The sequence below is a fragment of the Portunus trituberculatus genome, chromosome 18, assembly GCF_017591435.1.
Source record: "Portunus trituberculatus isolate SZX2019 chromosome 18, ASM1759143v1, whole genome shotgun sequence".
Taxonomy (NCBI): Eukaryota; Metazoa; Arthropoda; class Malacostraca; order Decapoda; family Portunidae; genus Portunus; species Portunus trituberculatus.
This window is the reverse complement of record NC_059272.1, coordinates 15,700,986-15,715,985: the sequence shown is the minus strand read 5'-3', so window position 1 is coordinate 15,715,985 and position 15,000 is coordinate 15,700,986. Positions and strand designations below refer to the sequence as shown.

Here is a 15,000-nt window from a genome sequence, read left to right as displayed (position 1 = left end):
AAAAAAGACATATGCAACCTTCTAGGCTGGGTGACCCAAACCTAGTTCAGCTAGCGTACCTCCATCGTTAAATGATAAAATTAGCAACTTGGAATGCCCACAAACTGTTATCTCTAACTTTACTTCTTTATTTCTAACTATTTCCTTCCACTGTACCCACTCTTGCATCGCTTCACCTCACTTTTATTATTACCATTAGATTCCCATGTCACATCACCCCACAATATCGACATCTACATACATCACCATGAGTCTCCTGAAGTACATCCCTGTCCTCGCTGACATGGAGCCGCATCTCGCCAGAGCCATCTTGAGGATGGAGTCTACCTACTTCATAGGGCTTTGTGAATATTGGATCATGATAATAGCACTGATAAAGCTCTCTCTCTCTCTCTCTCTCTCTCTCTCTCTCTCTCTCTCTCTCTTACGACATTGTACAATATCGTCACGTTAACGTACGACTTGACTTACGACATCTTTCGACAGGCCAAAAGCCGTTAAAATGATGTTATTGCTGCCGGCAACAGCCCTCCTACGACCGCCGGGGACGGGGCTATAGTGTGACCGCAGCATTAACATATATATATATATATATATATATATATATATATATATATATATATATATATATATATATATATATATATATATATATATATATATATATATATATCATATGTATTGGGAGGAGGCCGTTGAGTATACATGCGTTTTTTTAAATCTATAGCAGCTTGAGTGTTATTCTTTTTTTGAAGAATCTTGTATTTTTCGCATAAGGGTGCGTTTGTCCGGACATCATCAGGACGAATGCACCCTTGTGCGAAAAATGCAAAATATTTTTTTAAAAAGATAACGCTCAAGTTGCTATATGAACTTCAACAACGCATATATATATATATATATATATATATATATATATATATATATATATATATATATATATATATATATATATATATATATATATATATATATATATATAATCACACACACACACACACACACACACACACACACACACACACACACACACATATTTGCCTTCTTGGTCTTCAATGCTTCCTTCTACTGTCCATGTATTCACGTAACGTGACGGACAATTATTATACTTTTTTTTATTTTTCCTCGCTGACTGATAGAGTCGAGTATTTCAAAAGTAACTTAATTTACTTCCCGGAAAAAAATATGTACAAGATCCTATGGGTGGATAATGATAATAATCATTTATTTATGATAATGATATCAACCTCTGGGTACGTAGGAAGATACCATCCAAGCCCTGTCCTTATGGGCCATCACTGAGTATACATTATAAACTTAATTTTGCTGAATATAGTAAAACAGCATGGAGGGATCGAGTTTATCGCCTCTTATCAAGGTAGGTATAGGAAGCTAATTAGTGGTCTTTGTCATTATCAAGCCCAATAAATAGGTGATTATTTTTACCATTTCATCTGTTATGGTATAATAAGGATAGCTTTTTTCTGACCTTTTCGTTCAAAACTATGGCCTCATGTGAACTAGAACGGAGATCTGTGGTAACCCTGAAGTGGCCCAAGGTTGCTGCAGTGGTTGCCATGGCGACAGACGTGGCTGAAGGCCTGCAGAGCGGTCGGTGTTGAGTCTGCTGGCACCATGTAGTCCAGCTTAGAATTTCTGCCAACGGAAGTAAGGCTACCAATGCCCGTGACGAGTGGGTGGGCGGGTAAGGGAGTGACGTGCCGCAGTTTGGTGTGAAGAGGCCCGCCACGAGTTCTGGGAGTGACAAGAGGGTTCCCAGTATGTAGAAAGGTAACACCCGTCCCTGTCCAGGTGACCCAACTGCGAACTGTTCCAGGTGTGTGCGATATGCTGTAGAGGAGGTATTCTTGCTTGTCAAAGGATCAAATAGAATCTCATTATGTAGTTAATGTTTAATATCGGTCCTTCTCAGTACTACATACTTTACTTGACTGCCCTAATGAAGTCGTCTTTCTAGCTCTAATCGTTTCCTGGATTCCCATCCCCTCTTAGGTATTTTACTCGTACTCAGGTGGCATGACATGGGAATGAAAATATGATAATCAAGACTAATGCTGCCTAGTTGAGGCGACATGCACCGCTAGTACATCTTCCTCAGAATCCTTCTAACCGACAGTGTGGTTAGGTTACATTAGCTAGGTCAGTTTAGGTTAGCCCCAACTGGCTAGGTTATAGTGTTGGGTTTCAAAATTAGATTAAGGTTTGGTTAGTAACCGGGGAGGGGTTTTAGGGGGCCTAGCACCCCTGGCTAAGTTTTAATGTTAGGTTTAGTATGTGTTTGGTTTTTGCTAAATGTAGTTCACTACATAGACACAAAATGTAGTGAATCATTGACAAATATTTTGCAAATGACATTTTCACTTTTTTTTTATAAATTTTCCTTGTAGAATTTTTTTATTGCCATAAATGGTCTATTTTAGCTTTACCCACTCAAAAACTCTATTTTCCCTCAAGGTCCCCAAGCTTGCTGTTCTTGGGGAGGGGATTGGTGATGATAGGGAGAAAGGACTTGTAAATATTTACTCATTAGGTTAGAGCAGGGTTGCTCAACCTTAAGAACCCCTGAGTTATAAGACCATCTACCTGAACCCCCAGTAATCTGACACCGAATAGAATGTTAATTTAGTGACTGACACTAACTCATTGTGCAATGGGGGTCGTGGTCAAGACACCCCCTGACCACGACGGCCCTCCCCGACGGCCCCATGTTTAACATGATGGCCTCGGCTTTTTTTTTACCCATAAGATGGTTTGAAATTATACTTGTTAATATAGCATCTTATACTAAGACAGATTGTATTAACAAATCAGTCGCTCCCCACTCCCCCATCCTTCCCCCTCCTTCCTCACCCAGTGATAGGTACTGTACCACATAGTACGTATATGAGCACTTACTTTTAATCACCGTAATAATGTCATCGTGCAATGTTTATCAGTAAATTGCATATTTGTTAATACAATCTGTCTTGAAATATAAGATACTGAAACATTCCACAGATTGCAAAACATAACATTAAAACATTCAATTTTTAACCAAGTGGCACCTCCAGCTGCTGCAGCAAGCCAGGAAGTCATCGTCACCTCATAAAAAACACAATGGAGTATCGCATGCCTCTCAGAAATTTTAAGATCATCTTACAGGTAAACAAAACCTTAAAATGCATATGTGTATATAACATTTTCTGCTTAGAAATGCATGTTCTCTCACCTTTTCAATACTTACAGAAAGTCGTGTTACACCCTGTATACGTATATGCACCATATGCGCAGGGTACACCAGTGTACCAATACGTTATGGTTTTTAACACTCCATACTACAAAACACTATCTCAGGAATGCTGAGTTGCCATCCACGGTTAACGTGTTAATATAATGAAAGAAAGGGATAATTAACCAAAATTTGGTGTTGGGTCGTCATGATAAACATGGGGGCCGTTAAGGTAAACATATGAGGCCGTCGTAGTAAAAAATGGGGAGGGCCGTCGTGATCAGGGGCCGTCTTGACCAGGAAACATGCAATGGTACTCCAAAGGATGTTATTAGATCAGCCATTTAAGTATCCCTGAAAATCATCTTGTGATCTTCTGTAGGTTTGCAAATCCCAGGCTGAGAGCAAATGTTTTTGAGAATAATGTTTTAAGCAGATTTCAAGGAAGTCAGTTACTGGTGATCAGATAACAGTTTACTTTAGAATTAAGGTCAGAGTTGGTGGAACTCTAGTGCAATGTGGCCCTGAGGAGAGTGGAGATGAGCATAAGAGCAGTGACTGATAATTAAGTTAGAGATTGCAAGGGATGTCATTGGGGTAAATAGAAAAATGAAGAAAAGAGAAGATTGTAATGATAGGATAGTCAAGACTAATGAATCCACTTGTGCCTGGTAAGACTTGTTGTTTACCTATAAAGAGTTGTAGCTTGTGTGTGAAACTGACATGCTGACTACCCACAGAAAAGATGCAGATTGTGGCAGCAGTGCGAGGGTTCATGGCCCGGAGACCCATCCTGGGGAACATGGTGGTTTATGGGACGCTGTACTCAGGAGCAGAGTTCATGCAGCAAACATTCAACAATAAGATTATGGTAGGAATATGATACTATTATTGTTTGTGGTATAATTACTGTCAAGTTCTATTTCAAAACTTAAACTTACATGTTTTGCTTATTGGTTGGGTTAGGAAATTGATGTTAAGAGGTTACAATGAACTGTACATATTTTCGTGAAATGTGTTTGTGTTTTCTTGATCAAGATACATTGTTTATCACTGATTAGGAGGTGACCATAATTACATTATGTCCATGTTTACTGTTTTCCTAATAATGCTTTCTTTGACCTTCTTTAGGCTGCTGTGGTTACCATGCTAGAATTCATTTCAGCCTTGACTTGTCATTTTTTTAATGGTTCTTTTAAAGTTGGTTCATATACCAAATCTTATATGAGTGAAAACTAATATTTTATTCAAAGCAACCAATTGCCTTATGATTCTTCATGTTAATATATTACTTCCTTTGCTGAAATTATTTGCAAAAGTTGATCGATGAATTCAGTACTGCTTGTTTATCTATCCATCCAGTATCTCATTTCCTCTTGGAACATCTCCAATGGCGATTGCTATGGCAGAAAAGACTTCAGCTTTGCCAATCTGAACTGCTTGTGGAATGAGAAATCTGAAAGTTGATGTAGGTAAACATAAAGTGTAGTGAGTTTGAGCACCACTCTATGCAACTCATAATTTTTATTTTGTGGCTACTGTGTGTAGAACTTGTTTTGTTGTGAATGTCTCCTGTTATAATTGGTTTTGATCTTTTCATGGTAGCTTTGTGTGTAATCTTTTGTTATAGTTACTTACTATTTTCTAGGTGCCTGAAGGTTCATCCCCCAAGCCCTATGAAACTGATACTCTGGCACGATACGCCTTCATGGGGACCTGTGTGTTCCCTCACGTCCTCTACCACGCGTATGACACTACCATCCTTTGTTCTTGCATAAGTATTTGCATAACCTGAGCTGAGCACTGATATTTCCCTTTTTGTCTCACTCTTATCACTTTTGCTTCTCACCAATATGCTTTGGTTAAATGTTGTGTGTGTGTGTGTGTGTGTGTGTGTGTGTGTGTGTGTGTGTGTGTGTGTGTGTGTGTGTGTGTGTGTGTCTGTCTGTCTGTCTGTCTGTCTGTCTGTCTGTCTGTCTGTCTGTCTGTCTGTCTGTGTTTATTAAGGAAGTGTGGAACTGGTAATATAATGCTACTGTGATGGTGTGTGGTATTCAGAAGTTGGTGATGGTGTGTGGTGTTCTGATGTTGATATGGTGGTGTGTGGTGTTCTGATGTTGATATGGTGGTGTGTGGTGTTCTGAAGTTGGTATGGTGGTGTGTGGTGTTCTGAAGTTGGTATGGTGGTGTGTGGTGTTCTGATGTTGATATGGTGGTGTGTGGTGTTCTGAAGTTGGTATGATGGTGTGTGGTGTTCTGAAGTTGGTATGATGGTGTGTGGTGTTCTGATGTTGGTATGGTGGTGTGTGGTGTTCTGATGTTGGTATGATGGTGTGTGGTGCTATAGTGTGGAAGTGTTTAATGCTGGTGAAGACTTGAGTTTTCTTAATACTTTGAGAAAGTGTTTGAAGTCACTCTTTCAGTCCTGCACTACAGTGTTCAAATTTACTACTGAGACCTATTCAAAAATTTCATCTTTGTTATTACATTGTTCAGTGCAGGTGTAGGATGGATGGTCATTAACAAAGCAGCCACTTGAATTTTATTTGTGCTGGAATAAGGCTGACCAAAACCTGTAAGAAATATCCCCCTAAAAAAGAAGAAAAGAATGATAAATCAAACAGACTGAACATTAGATGTACGAATATTTTTGTTTGAATCCTGACTGATAAATTTGACTTGTCCATTTCAATATATATGCATAATTGTTTTGAAAGACAATTTCCATGTTTGCATGGATCAGCCTTTGTAAACTGATGTCTGCTCTCCGAATTACCCAGTTAGTTGAAATTTATAACTTTGTCTGTTATCTACTGTCACAAGATCTCCTTAATACATGTGTTTGTTCAACATACCAGCAATTCACTTCCCACTTCAGAATGAGTAAAACACTTCATGTAGTTTTCTTAATCTTTCTCCCCACACAGCAAAACCAATGCAGTTTGCTTGTCCTCACTTCACTAATGCACTCCATCCTAAGGCTGTTTCTCAACCTATGACTTGTTGGGCTACCTCTCACAGTAGCAGTGCATATTCACTTCACCAAGCCCTTTTTAGCATGCTCAGACTTCCTGACATCATCATCTCTAATTTCTGATTTCACTATCATAAGACGTCACATTCTTCACACATACATTCATTCTGAAATTGATTTATTTTTTTTTTATGCCAGGTATTCATGTGAGGCATTCAGCCAATATATATAGTACTACACTTTATATTTTTAACTTTAAAGATTTTTATAGTGTCATGTTTATAGCCACTTTCCCCATAGCTTCATCATTATGACAAGTTGAGATAGGGAGATAAGTGAGAGAAAATATACACCTGACAGCTGGGTGCACCTGGAAAAGGTCACTGACATTGACCTGGTCCTTCAAGTGCTGTGTAGCTGTGATGTGTTGTTAAGAAAGGAGGGAATGGTATTTGTGGTTTAGTATGCCATTTAATGGTTATCTTAAACATAAAAGTTTTCTCTTGAGAAGCCTTTGGGAATTAATGCATGTATAAATTATTTGCATTTTAAAGATCTTTCAGTACGAGACAACTCAATAACAAAATGCATTCAGGGTATTTATGGTCAATGGTTACATGTCTCTTATAAACACTAAATATTAACAGTATATTTAAGATTATTTGAATTTATTTTGATCCTTAAAAAAAAATGTGAGAATTAAAAAAAGTTTCATAGCTTGTATACTATGGCAAAAGCATTCGTTACTCTATAATATTCACATTTTTGCTTGAAACCTTTGTGGAAAAAAAAAAGAGCAAAGGTTCATTGTATTCATAGTAATTTAGTTTCACCAAAGCTTGTCACACTTTTGTTTCAAGTTTATCATCCAGAAACCACACTGTTGAGGAGTGTCCTGCAAACTGAATAGCTTGGTATTGCCTCTGCTAGGTGATGAAGGTTGCAGTTGGCTGTGGGAACTATGGTTTGTCTCAGTTATCCTTCTGCGGTTGTGAACACTGCTAGGAGTACTGGCCCCACATCCCTGGTGAGAACCAAGTGTGGAGTGTTTTGTCATGTAATCTTTTACTGTCCTTTCATGTAGTTGGCCTTGTAAAATGATATATTGTGTGGAAAGCAGTATAACTAGATGTAAAATTTTCTATATGTAGTAGTTAAGGTATTTAGTGCCTGATGTAGTGCATTTACATGGTAAAGTGTGCACTGCATGAAGTAGCATTTTTACTTCTTGTAGAACTTTGCTGTACTGCATGCTTTTTTATTGTGAAATGTTTTTCATATTGTTTTAAGATTAATGCAATTTTATGAATAGTACCTAATGAATACTGTGTGAGTTTTTATAACTATTTTGTTGTTAATGTTGTCAGTTAAAACAGCAAATTGTCTTCAGACAATTTGTTGGCTTTAGACTGAGTCATATGCTCTGTGAATTTTTTTTTTTTTTTTTTCTTTTTTTTTTTTTTTTAATGAATTCCTACACTAATGATATCTGTTGAGTAAAAATTTTTAAACTCTGACAAAGCTTGTCTTTTGTTTGTTATAAAAAATTGAAAATTAAGAGATAGTTGTTCATTTCCATATTGAATTGAACCTCTGATTATTATGTCCACTTGTCTTGGATGTATTTACAATGCAGGACTCAGGAATGAAGTCCTTTCTCTAGGTTGAAGGTTTTGCCTTTCTTTTTTTATTATTTCTTTCTTACTTTATTTATTTACTTTTTGGTGTGTCAGTCTTTTTGTCTTTATAGAATAGTGTGCATTTTATCTTTTATTAATACCTCAGTATAATGGATGTTTTGTTGTACTGTAAAAGAGAAGTTCCCAGACTAAGATGATGTGATGTTCATAAATGTCTATATTTTTAGATATAAGTTCTTGGATTCCAAGTTTGTGGGGAAGAGCTTGAGCGTTGTCCTCCCAAAACTTGCTGCAGACGCCCTGATTGTGACTCCCATCAACTTGACCCTCTTTTATGTTGGTAGGTCATGTGTATTCAGTGAAACAGACTAAGATGGACTATATGAATTTATTGTCCATATATTACATACTCTACTAGAAAAGTCAACCTTATATTTTGTTTGGTATAATACTTGCATTCAGCACAAAGGGGAACCTCCAAAGAAATGGGAGGATAGAATGCTTTATTCCTTAATGATGCACTGAAAAGTAGATACAATGTGTTTCTGAATTTGATTTTATTCAATTTTATCTTCAGAGTTTAAAAGTTAATATTCATCTCAACAGGTATGAGTGCATTAGAGAGAAAAGAAGACCTTCTAGAAGAGTGGAGAAAGAAGATCATTCCTACCTTTGTGGTGAGTCAAGCATCTCTTCTTTGCTTGCATTGTGTTGAGGTGCTTCATACATCTTTCATGACATTCCTTCACTTCTCTTAGTCTTGCTGGCAGTGATACAGCATGATTTGGTAGTGTTTCAGGCAAAATTTGTGCCTATGACTCCATAATTGCTGCCTCCAGTTTCATGAGAGTGCTGACATCCTTGTCTTTTAAGTTTCATTTTAAATATGTCACTAATTCTGTATAAAATTACCATCAGGACTGTTTGGTAGCCAATCATTGGCACACCTGACACTGCAATTTGTATAAGACCATTTGCTGGCCAATCATCAGTGCACCTGACACTACAATTACGGAGCCTTTGCTTTACAGATTTTGTAGGACCAAGGCTAGGAACAAATCACCTGATTGTCTGTCAAACATTGTTTTTTTTTCACAGAGGTAGTGAATATGTTTAGATTGTATTACATAAGCTTGAGAGAAAAGTACTAGCGACACTGCCATACACTTACAGTAATATGGGGTATGTAGATACAGTTTTTTTTTGCATGGGTACCACCTGTCCAGCGTGGCAGTTGTAAATGTTTCACCTGCCCACATTGAAATTTCATACCATTGCTATAGTCAGGCCAATCTCAAGTGACCTTTAGGTGTGGCCCTTAACCTCACTGGGATTCCCTCACCATTGCCACCTCCCTGTGGTTGTGTTTCTATATGAATTGGTGAATTTTCAAAATTATTCAAGCTTTTGATCCACATCACTGTTGAGGTAGAAATCAAGATGTGTTTTATGTATAAAGATCCTTCCCCATCCTAAACATGGCATATGAGCGGGGAGTGCCACCTTTCCAACACCTACACCTGACTCGCCTGTCTGTCCTTGGTTGGGGTTAGAGAAAAGCCCAGTTAACTGTGAAGATGTGGCAACAGTGGAGGATTAGCTGTTGGCCAGTTTAGAGTGACCCGACTATAAACAAAGCCCACAAAATGCCAATGTGCATAGAACATTTTCCACTTAGAATAATCTGTATTTTCACCTCTAGCAATGTCCCTAGAGTGGCAATGGCAATTCCTAGTCCCTACTCATGTTCAGAATAATTCCTATAAAGCTTCTAATTTGATATGTAATGTTTAGGAATATTCAAGTAATTTAAGGCTATTTAATTAATCTAGAGTATGATGCAAGGAAAACTGCACTGCAATATGTACCTCCTGTTTCAGACGGCGAGTGTGTTCTGGGTTCCAGCGTCCCTCATAAACTTCAGATTCCTGCCACCCCAGGCTCGTGTTGTATTTGTAGGGTCCTGCCAAATTGTGTGGGTGTCTATCTTGTGCTGGTTTAAACGACAAGAATTTTAAACTTAGTAGGGGATATATGGCATTTACTGTACATTTGTAATTTTTCTCTTTTTATTGATCATGGCATTAGGAATATTTCTGGAGTTACCTTGGTCTTGAAATGTTTGTTGTAGAGTAAAATGATGGCAGAAGTATAGCATGTATGGCATTAAGGAAAGGAAGTAACTTTTAGAGGCAGCAAGTGAGATTCATGAAGAGATGCTTAGTGTCAGGTAGCAGTTTGATTGGAAGTCAGGAATGATTAACAGATTGACTTGCTGAGGTTGAGGAACATCTTTAGGGAACTAATGAATGAGGCCAGTACATAAAGAGTACATAGGGTGCATTGACGGAAATTAAATGTAGGATGGCATGTATATTTTGGAGTTACATAACATGAGAAGGACAAAGTGTGCTAACATGAAGTTGGTTCACCAAAAAACTGGAAGATGGTGCTATAAAAGACAAATGTATGATGTTAGTGAGGAGAGCTGATGGGCCTAGACTGCAAGATTAGTGTGAGGGAGTAGGTGACAGCTTGGGAACTAGAGAGAGAGAACTGATGAACAATAGGAAAGAGTACAAGGGAAGAGATTTGTGTGAGTCAGAATGTGGAATAGGAATGTATTGAGAAAATATATAAATCATTGGACTGAAGAAAATAGGTGTATATAAGAGAGGTGGTCAAAGGAGGGAATAGGAATCTAGAGAGAGAAGGTTGATGAGTGATAGGAAGGAATTTTTACTAGAGAGGATAATGACATGGAATAGCAATGTGGGGAGTGAACTAGTGAATGCTGGATATGGTGAAATGTAGGAAGTTTATAAGGCAGAATCAGTGATACTAATGTAGCATGCTGTTCGAAGATATGAGTGCAAATGATGTAATTTTACAGTATTATGAAGTGGTGACTGGCATAGTTTGCATTTAGATATGAAAAGGCACATATACATACATTGGCAATGCATTAACATTAAAGTAATGCAGTATTTCAATAATACATTTTATACTATCTGGAATTAAAGCTATCAGTCAGAACATGAGTGTCAATTTATATGGATGATTTTCTTTACTCTCACCTGTTTTTGGTTAGTAATCAAAAGAAAATAATGTAATACTTTTGTAATGAGTGCATTGCCGAAGCAGACTAATGTTTGAAATTTGGAAATTTGCAAAAGAATATCATACTTTTGTGTTGAGTATTCTACTTCCATCACCTAAGTCAAAGGTTTCCTTGGTGTTACTTTACTGCTTCTCAAACACATGAAATCACTCGGGTAATAATAGTAACAGCACTTTTAATTACCTATGTAGTGCAAGTATTCAATCCTAAAATTAATCCATTTAAGTGATAGCAATGTCAGTTTCCTGTACAAAACCAATTGAATGTGAACTAAATGGAATGTGTAGCTCCTTGCAAAGTGCATGAAAAGAATAGTTCTTTAGGAAAAATGTGTTTTCATATCACTGTGTAAATAGAATGTGATATCGAAATTTTGAATAGTTTAAATGCAATCTGTTTTTTATGCCTTTTTTATAGCTTTTCAGAATAATTGTTTAACCTAGCCAAAAAATAAAGGTTTACAAATTTGTTAAAAAACCTTTGTCTAGAAAGAAAAAAATATGCATATATATCTTAAAATATATATATATTAAAAAAATAAATAAATAAATAAAAAAAAAAAAAATATATATATATATATATATATATATATATATATATATATATATATATATATACACACACACATATACATGCATACACACCTAACCCTCCATTATCGCACGAAATTGGTGCCTAAAAAACGGCGCGATAGCGGAAAACGCGATAACGTAAGTGAAGAATAAATAAGAAATAAATAAATTGGTGCCTCAATCCAAAAATATTCCTAAAAATATTTCCTGTTACCCTAAATTTACTACCATTAATACTGGAGTAGCTTATTAACATTTGACAATCTGAAATGAATGAAAACCAGCTCTGAACAACAGAATACCACGTGTGAGACTGAGGGGTGGCGGTGGGGGTGGTGGTAAGCAAAGTGACTGGAACTAATCAGTCCCCTTATTCAAATCACATGACATGAATACACAGCGATGATTGGCTGCTGGCTACTCCTCCTCATGATCATCTTTCTCCCCCTCCACCTCGTATCTAAACATTCGTCAGTGTGTGGTTGGGATATTTGTAGTACTACTACTACTACTACTACTACTACTGCTGCTGCTACTACTATGGGTGCACGATAACGATTTTCCAGATGCGCTAAAACTGAATTTTGTAGATTTTCATAAGTGTCCGGTAATGGAAGGGCACGATAACGGAGGGTTAGGTGTATAAAAATAAAGCTGTTGATCTTCTAGCTCTTATTTCCCCTAGTAAAGGTGGAAGTACTCTGAAAAATATACTAAGTTCAAGGTGAGTTTTGCACAGGTCCTGTCCCTCCCCCATTAATGGGAGAGGGTCAGGAATGAAGTAGTAATTAACCCTCCTTGCTTGGGAGTGACAGAGCCTCTGTGCAGAATTTGCCTTGAACTTTTTCAGGGTCTTTTCTTCATTAGGGGAAATAATAGCTATCACATCAACAGTTTTATTTATATACATTTCAAAATATTCAGTTATAGAACACATTTCAAGATAAAAACCTGTATCTGCTTTTATTTTGCATTATTGGAAACAACAGACAAATTATATAGAAGCCAACAATGAGTGTCTTTGCATCTCTAAGGAGGCTGCTTTGAGAGAAGAATCGTGTAGTGTAGTGGTTAGTGCACTTGGCTCATGACAGAGAAGGCCTGGGTTTAAGTCCCAAGTGCGGTGAAACAAATGGGTGAGACTTGATGGGTTAAGTCCCGAGTGCGGTGAGGCAAATGGGTGAGACTTAATATGTAACCCCCCTGTTCACCTAGCAGCAATTAGTTATGAGGTAATTCGAGGGGTTGTAGCATTGCTGTCCCAGTGTGATGTAGTATCAGTCCTACCTAAAGATCAGTCTACAAGCTCTGACCCTATTCCGTAGGGTAAAAGCTACCTGGGTGACCAGCATGCACCCGTGGTGAAACTGTAGGATGAGGACGAGTAGTATACTCATATTGTAGTAAGATGAAAGCTTCCCCTAAAATAAACTGCACTCGCACCTTTTTCTGACTGGTAAGTAAAGTACATGAGGTCTAATCCAACCTATTCCTCCCCTATTCTCTCTGACACACACACACACACACACACACACACCAGCCATCGTGCCGACCAGATGCATCTGAGCAGCTCGCATAGAAAAACTACAACAGGAGTTGGAGACTGCCCTAGACGTATGTACAGGGGAGGAAGGGGCCATAGGTTCTCCTTTCTCCAAATTAAATAAGTGTTGGATCGTATACGTATACGAAAAGAATAATGACAGAGTGATGGAACAGTGTAGTGCTGCCAGACGTATGGCAGTATCAAAACATACGCCATCGTTTGAAAACCAATGGTATATTGAAACTCCTGTTGGTCTAAGGAAACTAACAGATGATATTATGGACATGGGTTTTTCTGGATTCAAGGATGAGCGAGGTAATATGAGAAGGTTAATCAACATAGACAGGGAATTAAGGTATATGGAGGTGATGTTGAGTCTAATGGACAAACAGGACCGACTGATAACAGAAAACACAGAGCTGAAATTGAGATTAGTAGAATGTGAGAAGGTTAGTGCAGTCAATCAGGGATTGAAAGAGGAGATACAAGAAATAAAGAAACAAAATGACGTACTAAAAGCCACATGCCACGACTACGAAAGCTCCTTAAGGAGCAGGACAGGATTGTGGACAGGGCAAAAGGTGGATTGGGCGAAAACAAGCTGAAGGAACTACAAAATGAATGGAAGCAGGAGCAAGAGGAAAAAGTTAAATTTTCAGAAGTTGATAAGAGACAAATTCAGAAGAACACGAAAGTCACTGTAATTGAAGTTATTAAAGAGAAAGAAGACCTGGTGCGGGATACAGTGGACAAGAAAAAAAGCTTCATGATTTTTGGGATGAAGGAAAAGAAAAATCCAAATAAATTCACGAGAAAACGTGGAGAGAGAATTGGCCAAAACTGTTATCAAACAAGTACAAGACAGCACACAAGAACTAGACCAGGAGGTGGAGGAAGTGATCAGGCTAGGAAGATACAGTGAAGGGGTAGGAGACCAATGAAAGTGAGAATGAGATCCCAATTGGGTGTAGAGGAAATTATAGCTAGGAAAGGGAAGCTGGGCGATGATACTGAACACAAGGATATATGGATAAAAAGAAATTAACTTAAAGGAGAGGGAAAAGGAGAAAATGCTAAGAAGTGAAGCTAAGGAAAAAAAAACAAGAAAAGGACAGATAGAGAAGAAGAATTTTTACTGGAGGGTTCTAGATATGAGACTAAAGAAGTGGTAACTAAGGAAGAAAGAGAAGGAAGAGGCAAGAAATTAAGAGTGAATTATACTAATATAGATGGATTGTTATCAAGCATATTGGAAGTTAGGGATTATTTGAAAGAGAAAAAGCCGGATGTAATGTGCATCGTTGAAACAAAACTAAGAGAAGGGATCCATGTCAACTTTAAAGAGGAGGGATATAATACCTGGAGGAGAGACAGGAAGGATAAAAGGGGAGGAGTGCTAATAACGGTTAGTGATAATATATATGTATATGTGGAGGATGTGCAATATGGTGTGGACAAAGTGAAAGTAATGGGAGTAACAATCAAAACAGAAGAATTGAAGAAGAGAAAAATTATAGTTACATTCCACCATATATATATATATATATATATATATATATATATATATATATATATATATATATATATATATATATATATATATATATATATATATATATATATATATATATATATATATATATATATATATATATATAGATAGATAGATAGATAGATAGATAGATATATATATATATATATATATATATATATATATATATATATATATATATATATATATATATATATATATATATATATATATAGAGAGAGAGAGAGAGAGAGAGAGAGAGAGAGAGAGAGATAGATATATATATATATATATATATATATATATATATATATATATATATATATATATATATATATATATATATATATATATATATATATATATATATATATATATATATATATA

The 15,000-nt window shown here is 36.8% G+C and overlaps 1 protein-coding gene across 11 annotated transcripts in view; it reads left to right on the top strand.

The window, feature by feature from the left end:
• LOC123505531 (mpv17-like protein) overlaps positions 1 to 15,000 on the top strand; it is a 32,147-nt gene that overhangs the window by 10,725 nt on the left and 6,422 nt on the right. For 2 of the 11 annotated variants that reach the window (XM_045256936.1, XM_045256941.1), the window contains 4 exons: positions 3,970 to 4,100; positions 4,878 to 4,975; positions 8,071 to 8,183; positions 8,450 to 8,520. In XM_045256936.1, coding sequence (XP_045112871.1) covers positions 3,975 to 4,100; positions 4,878 to 4,975; positions 8,071 to 8,183; positions 8,450 to 8,520 — 408 coding nt within the window. In that variant the 5' untranslated portion in view covers positions 3,970 to 3,974. Of the gene's footprint in view, positions 1 to 1,574; positions 1,838 to 3,059; positions 3,163 to 3,969; positions 4,101 to 4,877; positions 4,976 to 8,070; positions 8,184 to 8,449; positions 8,521 to 9,723; positions 11,442 to 15,000 lie in introns of those variants that run through there. The other 9 variants (XM_045256946.1, XM_045256943.1, XM_045256938.1 and 6 more) reach the window with 9 other exon arrangements.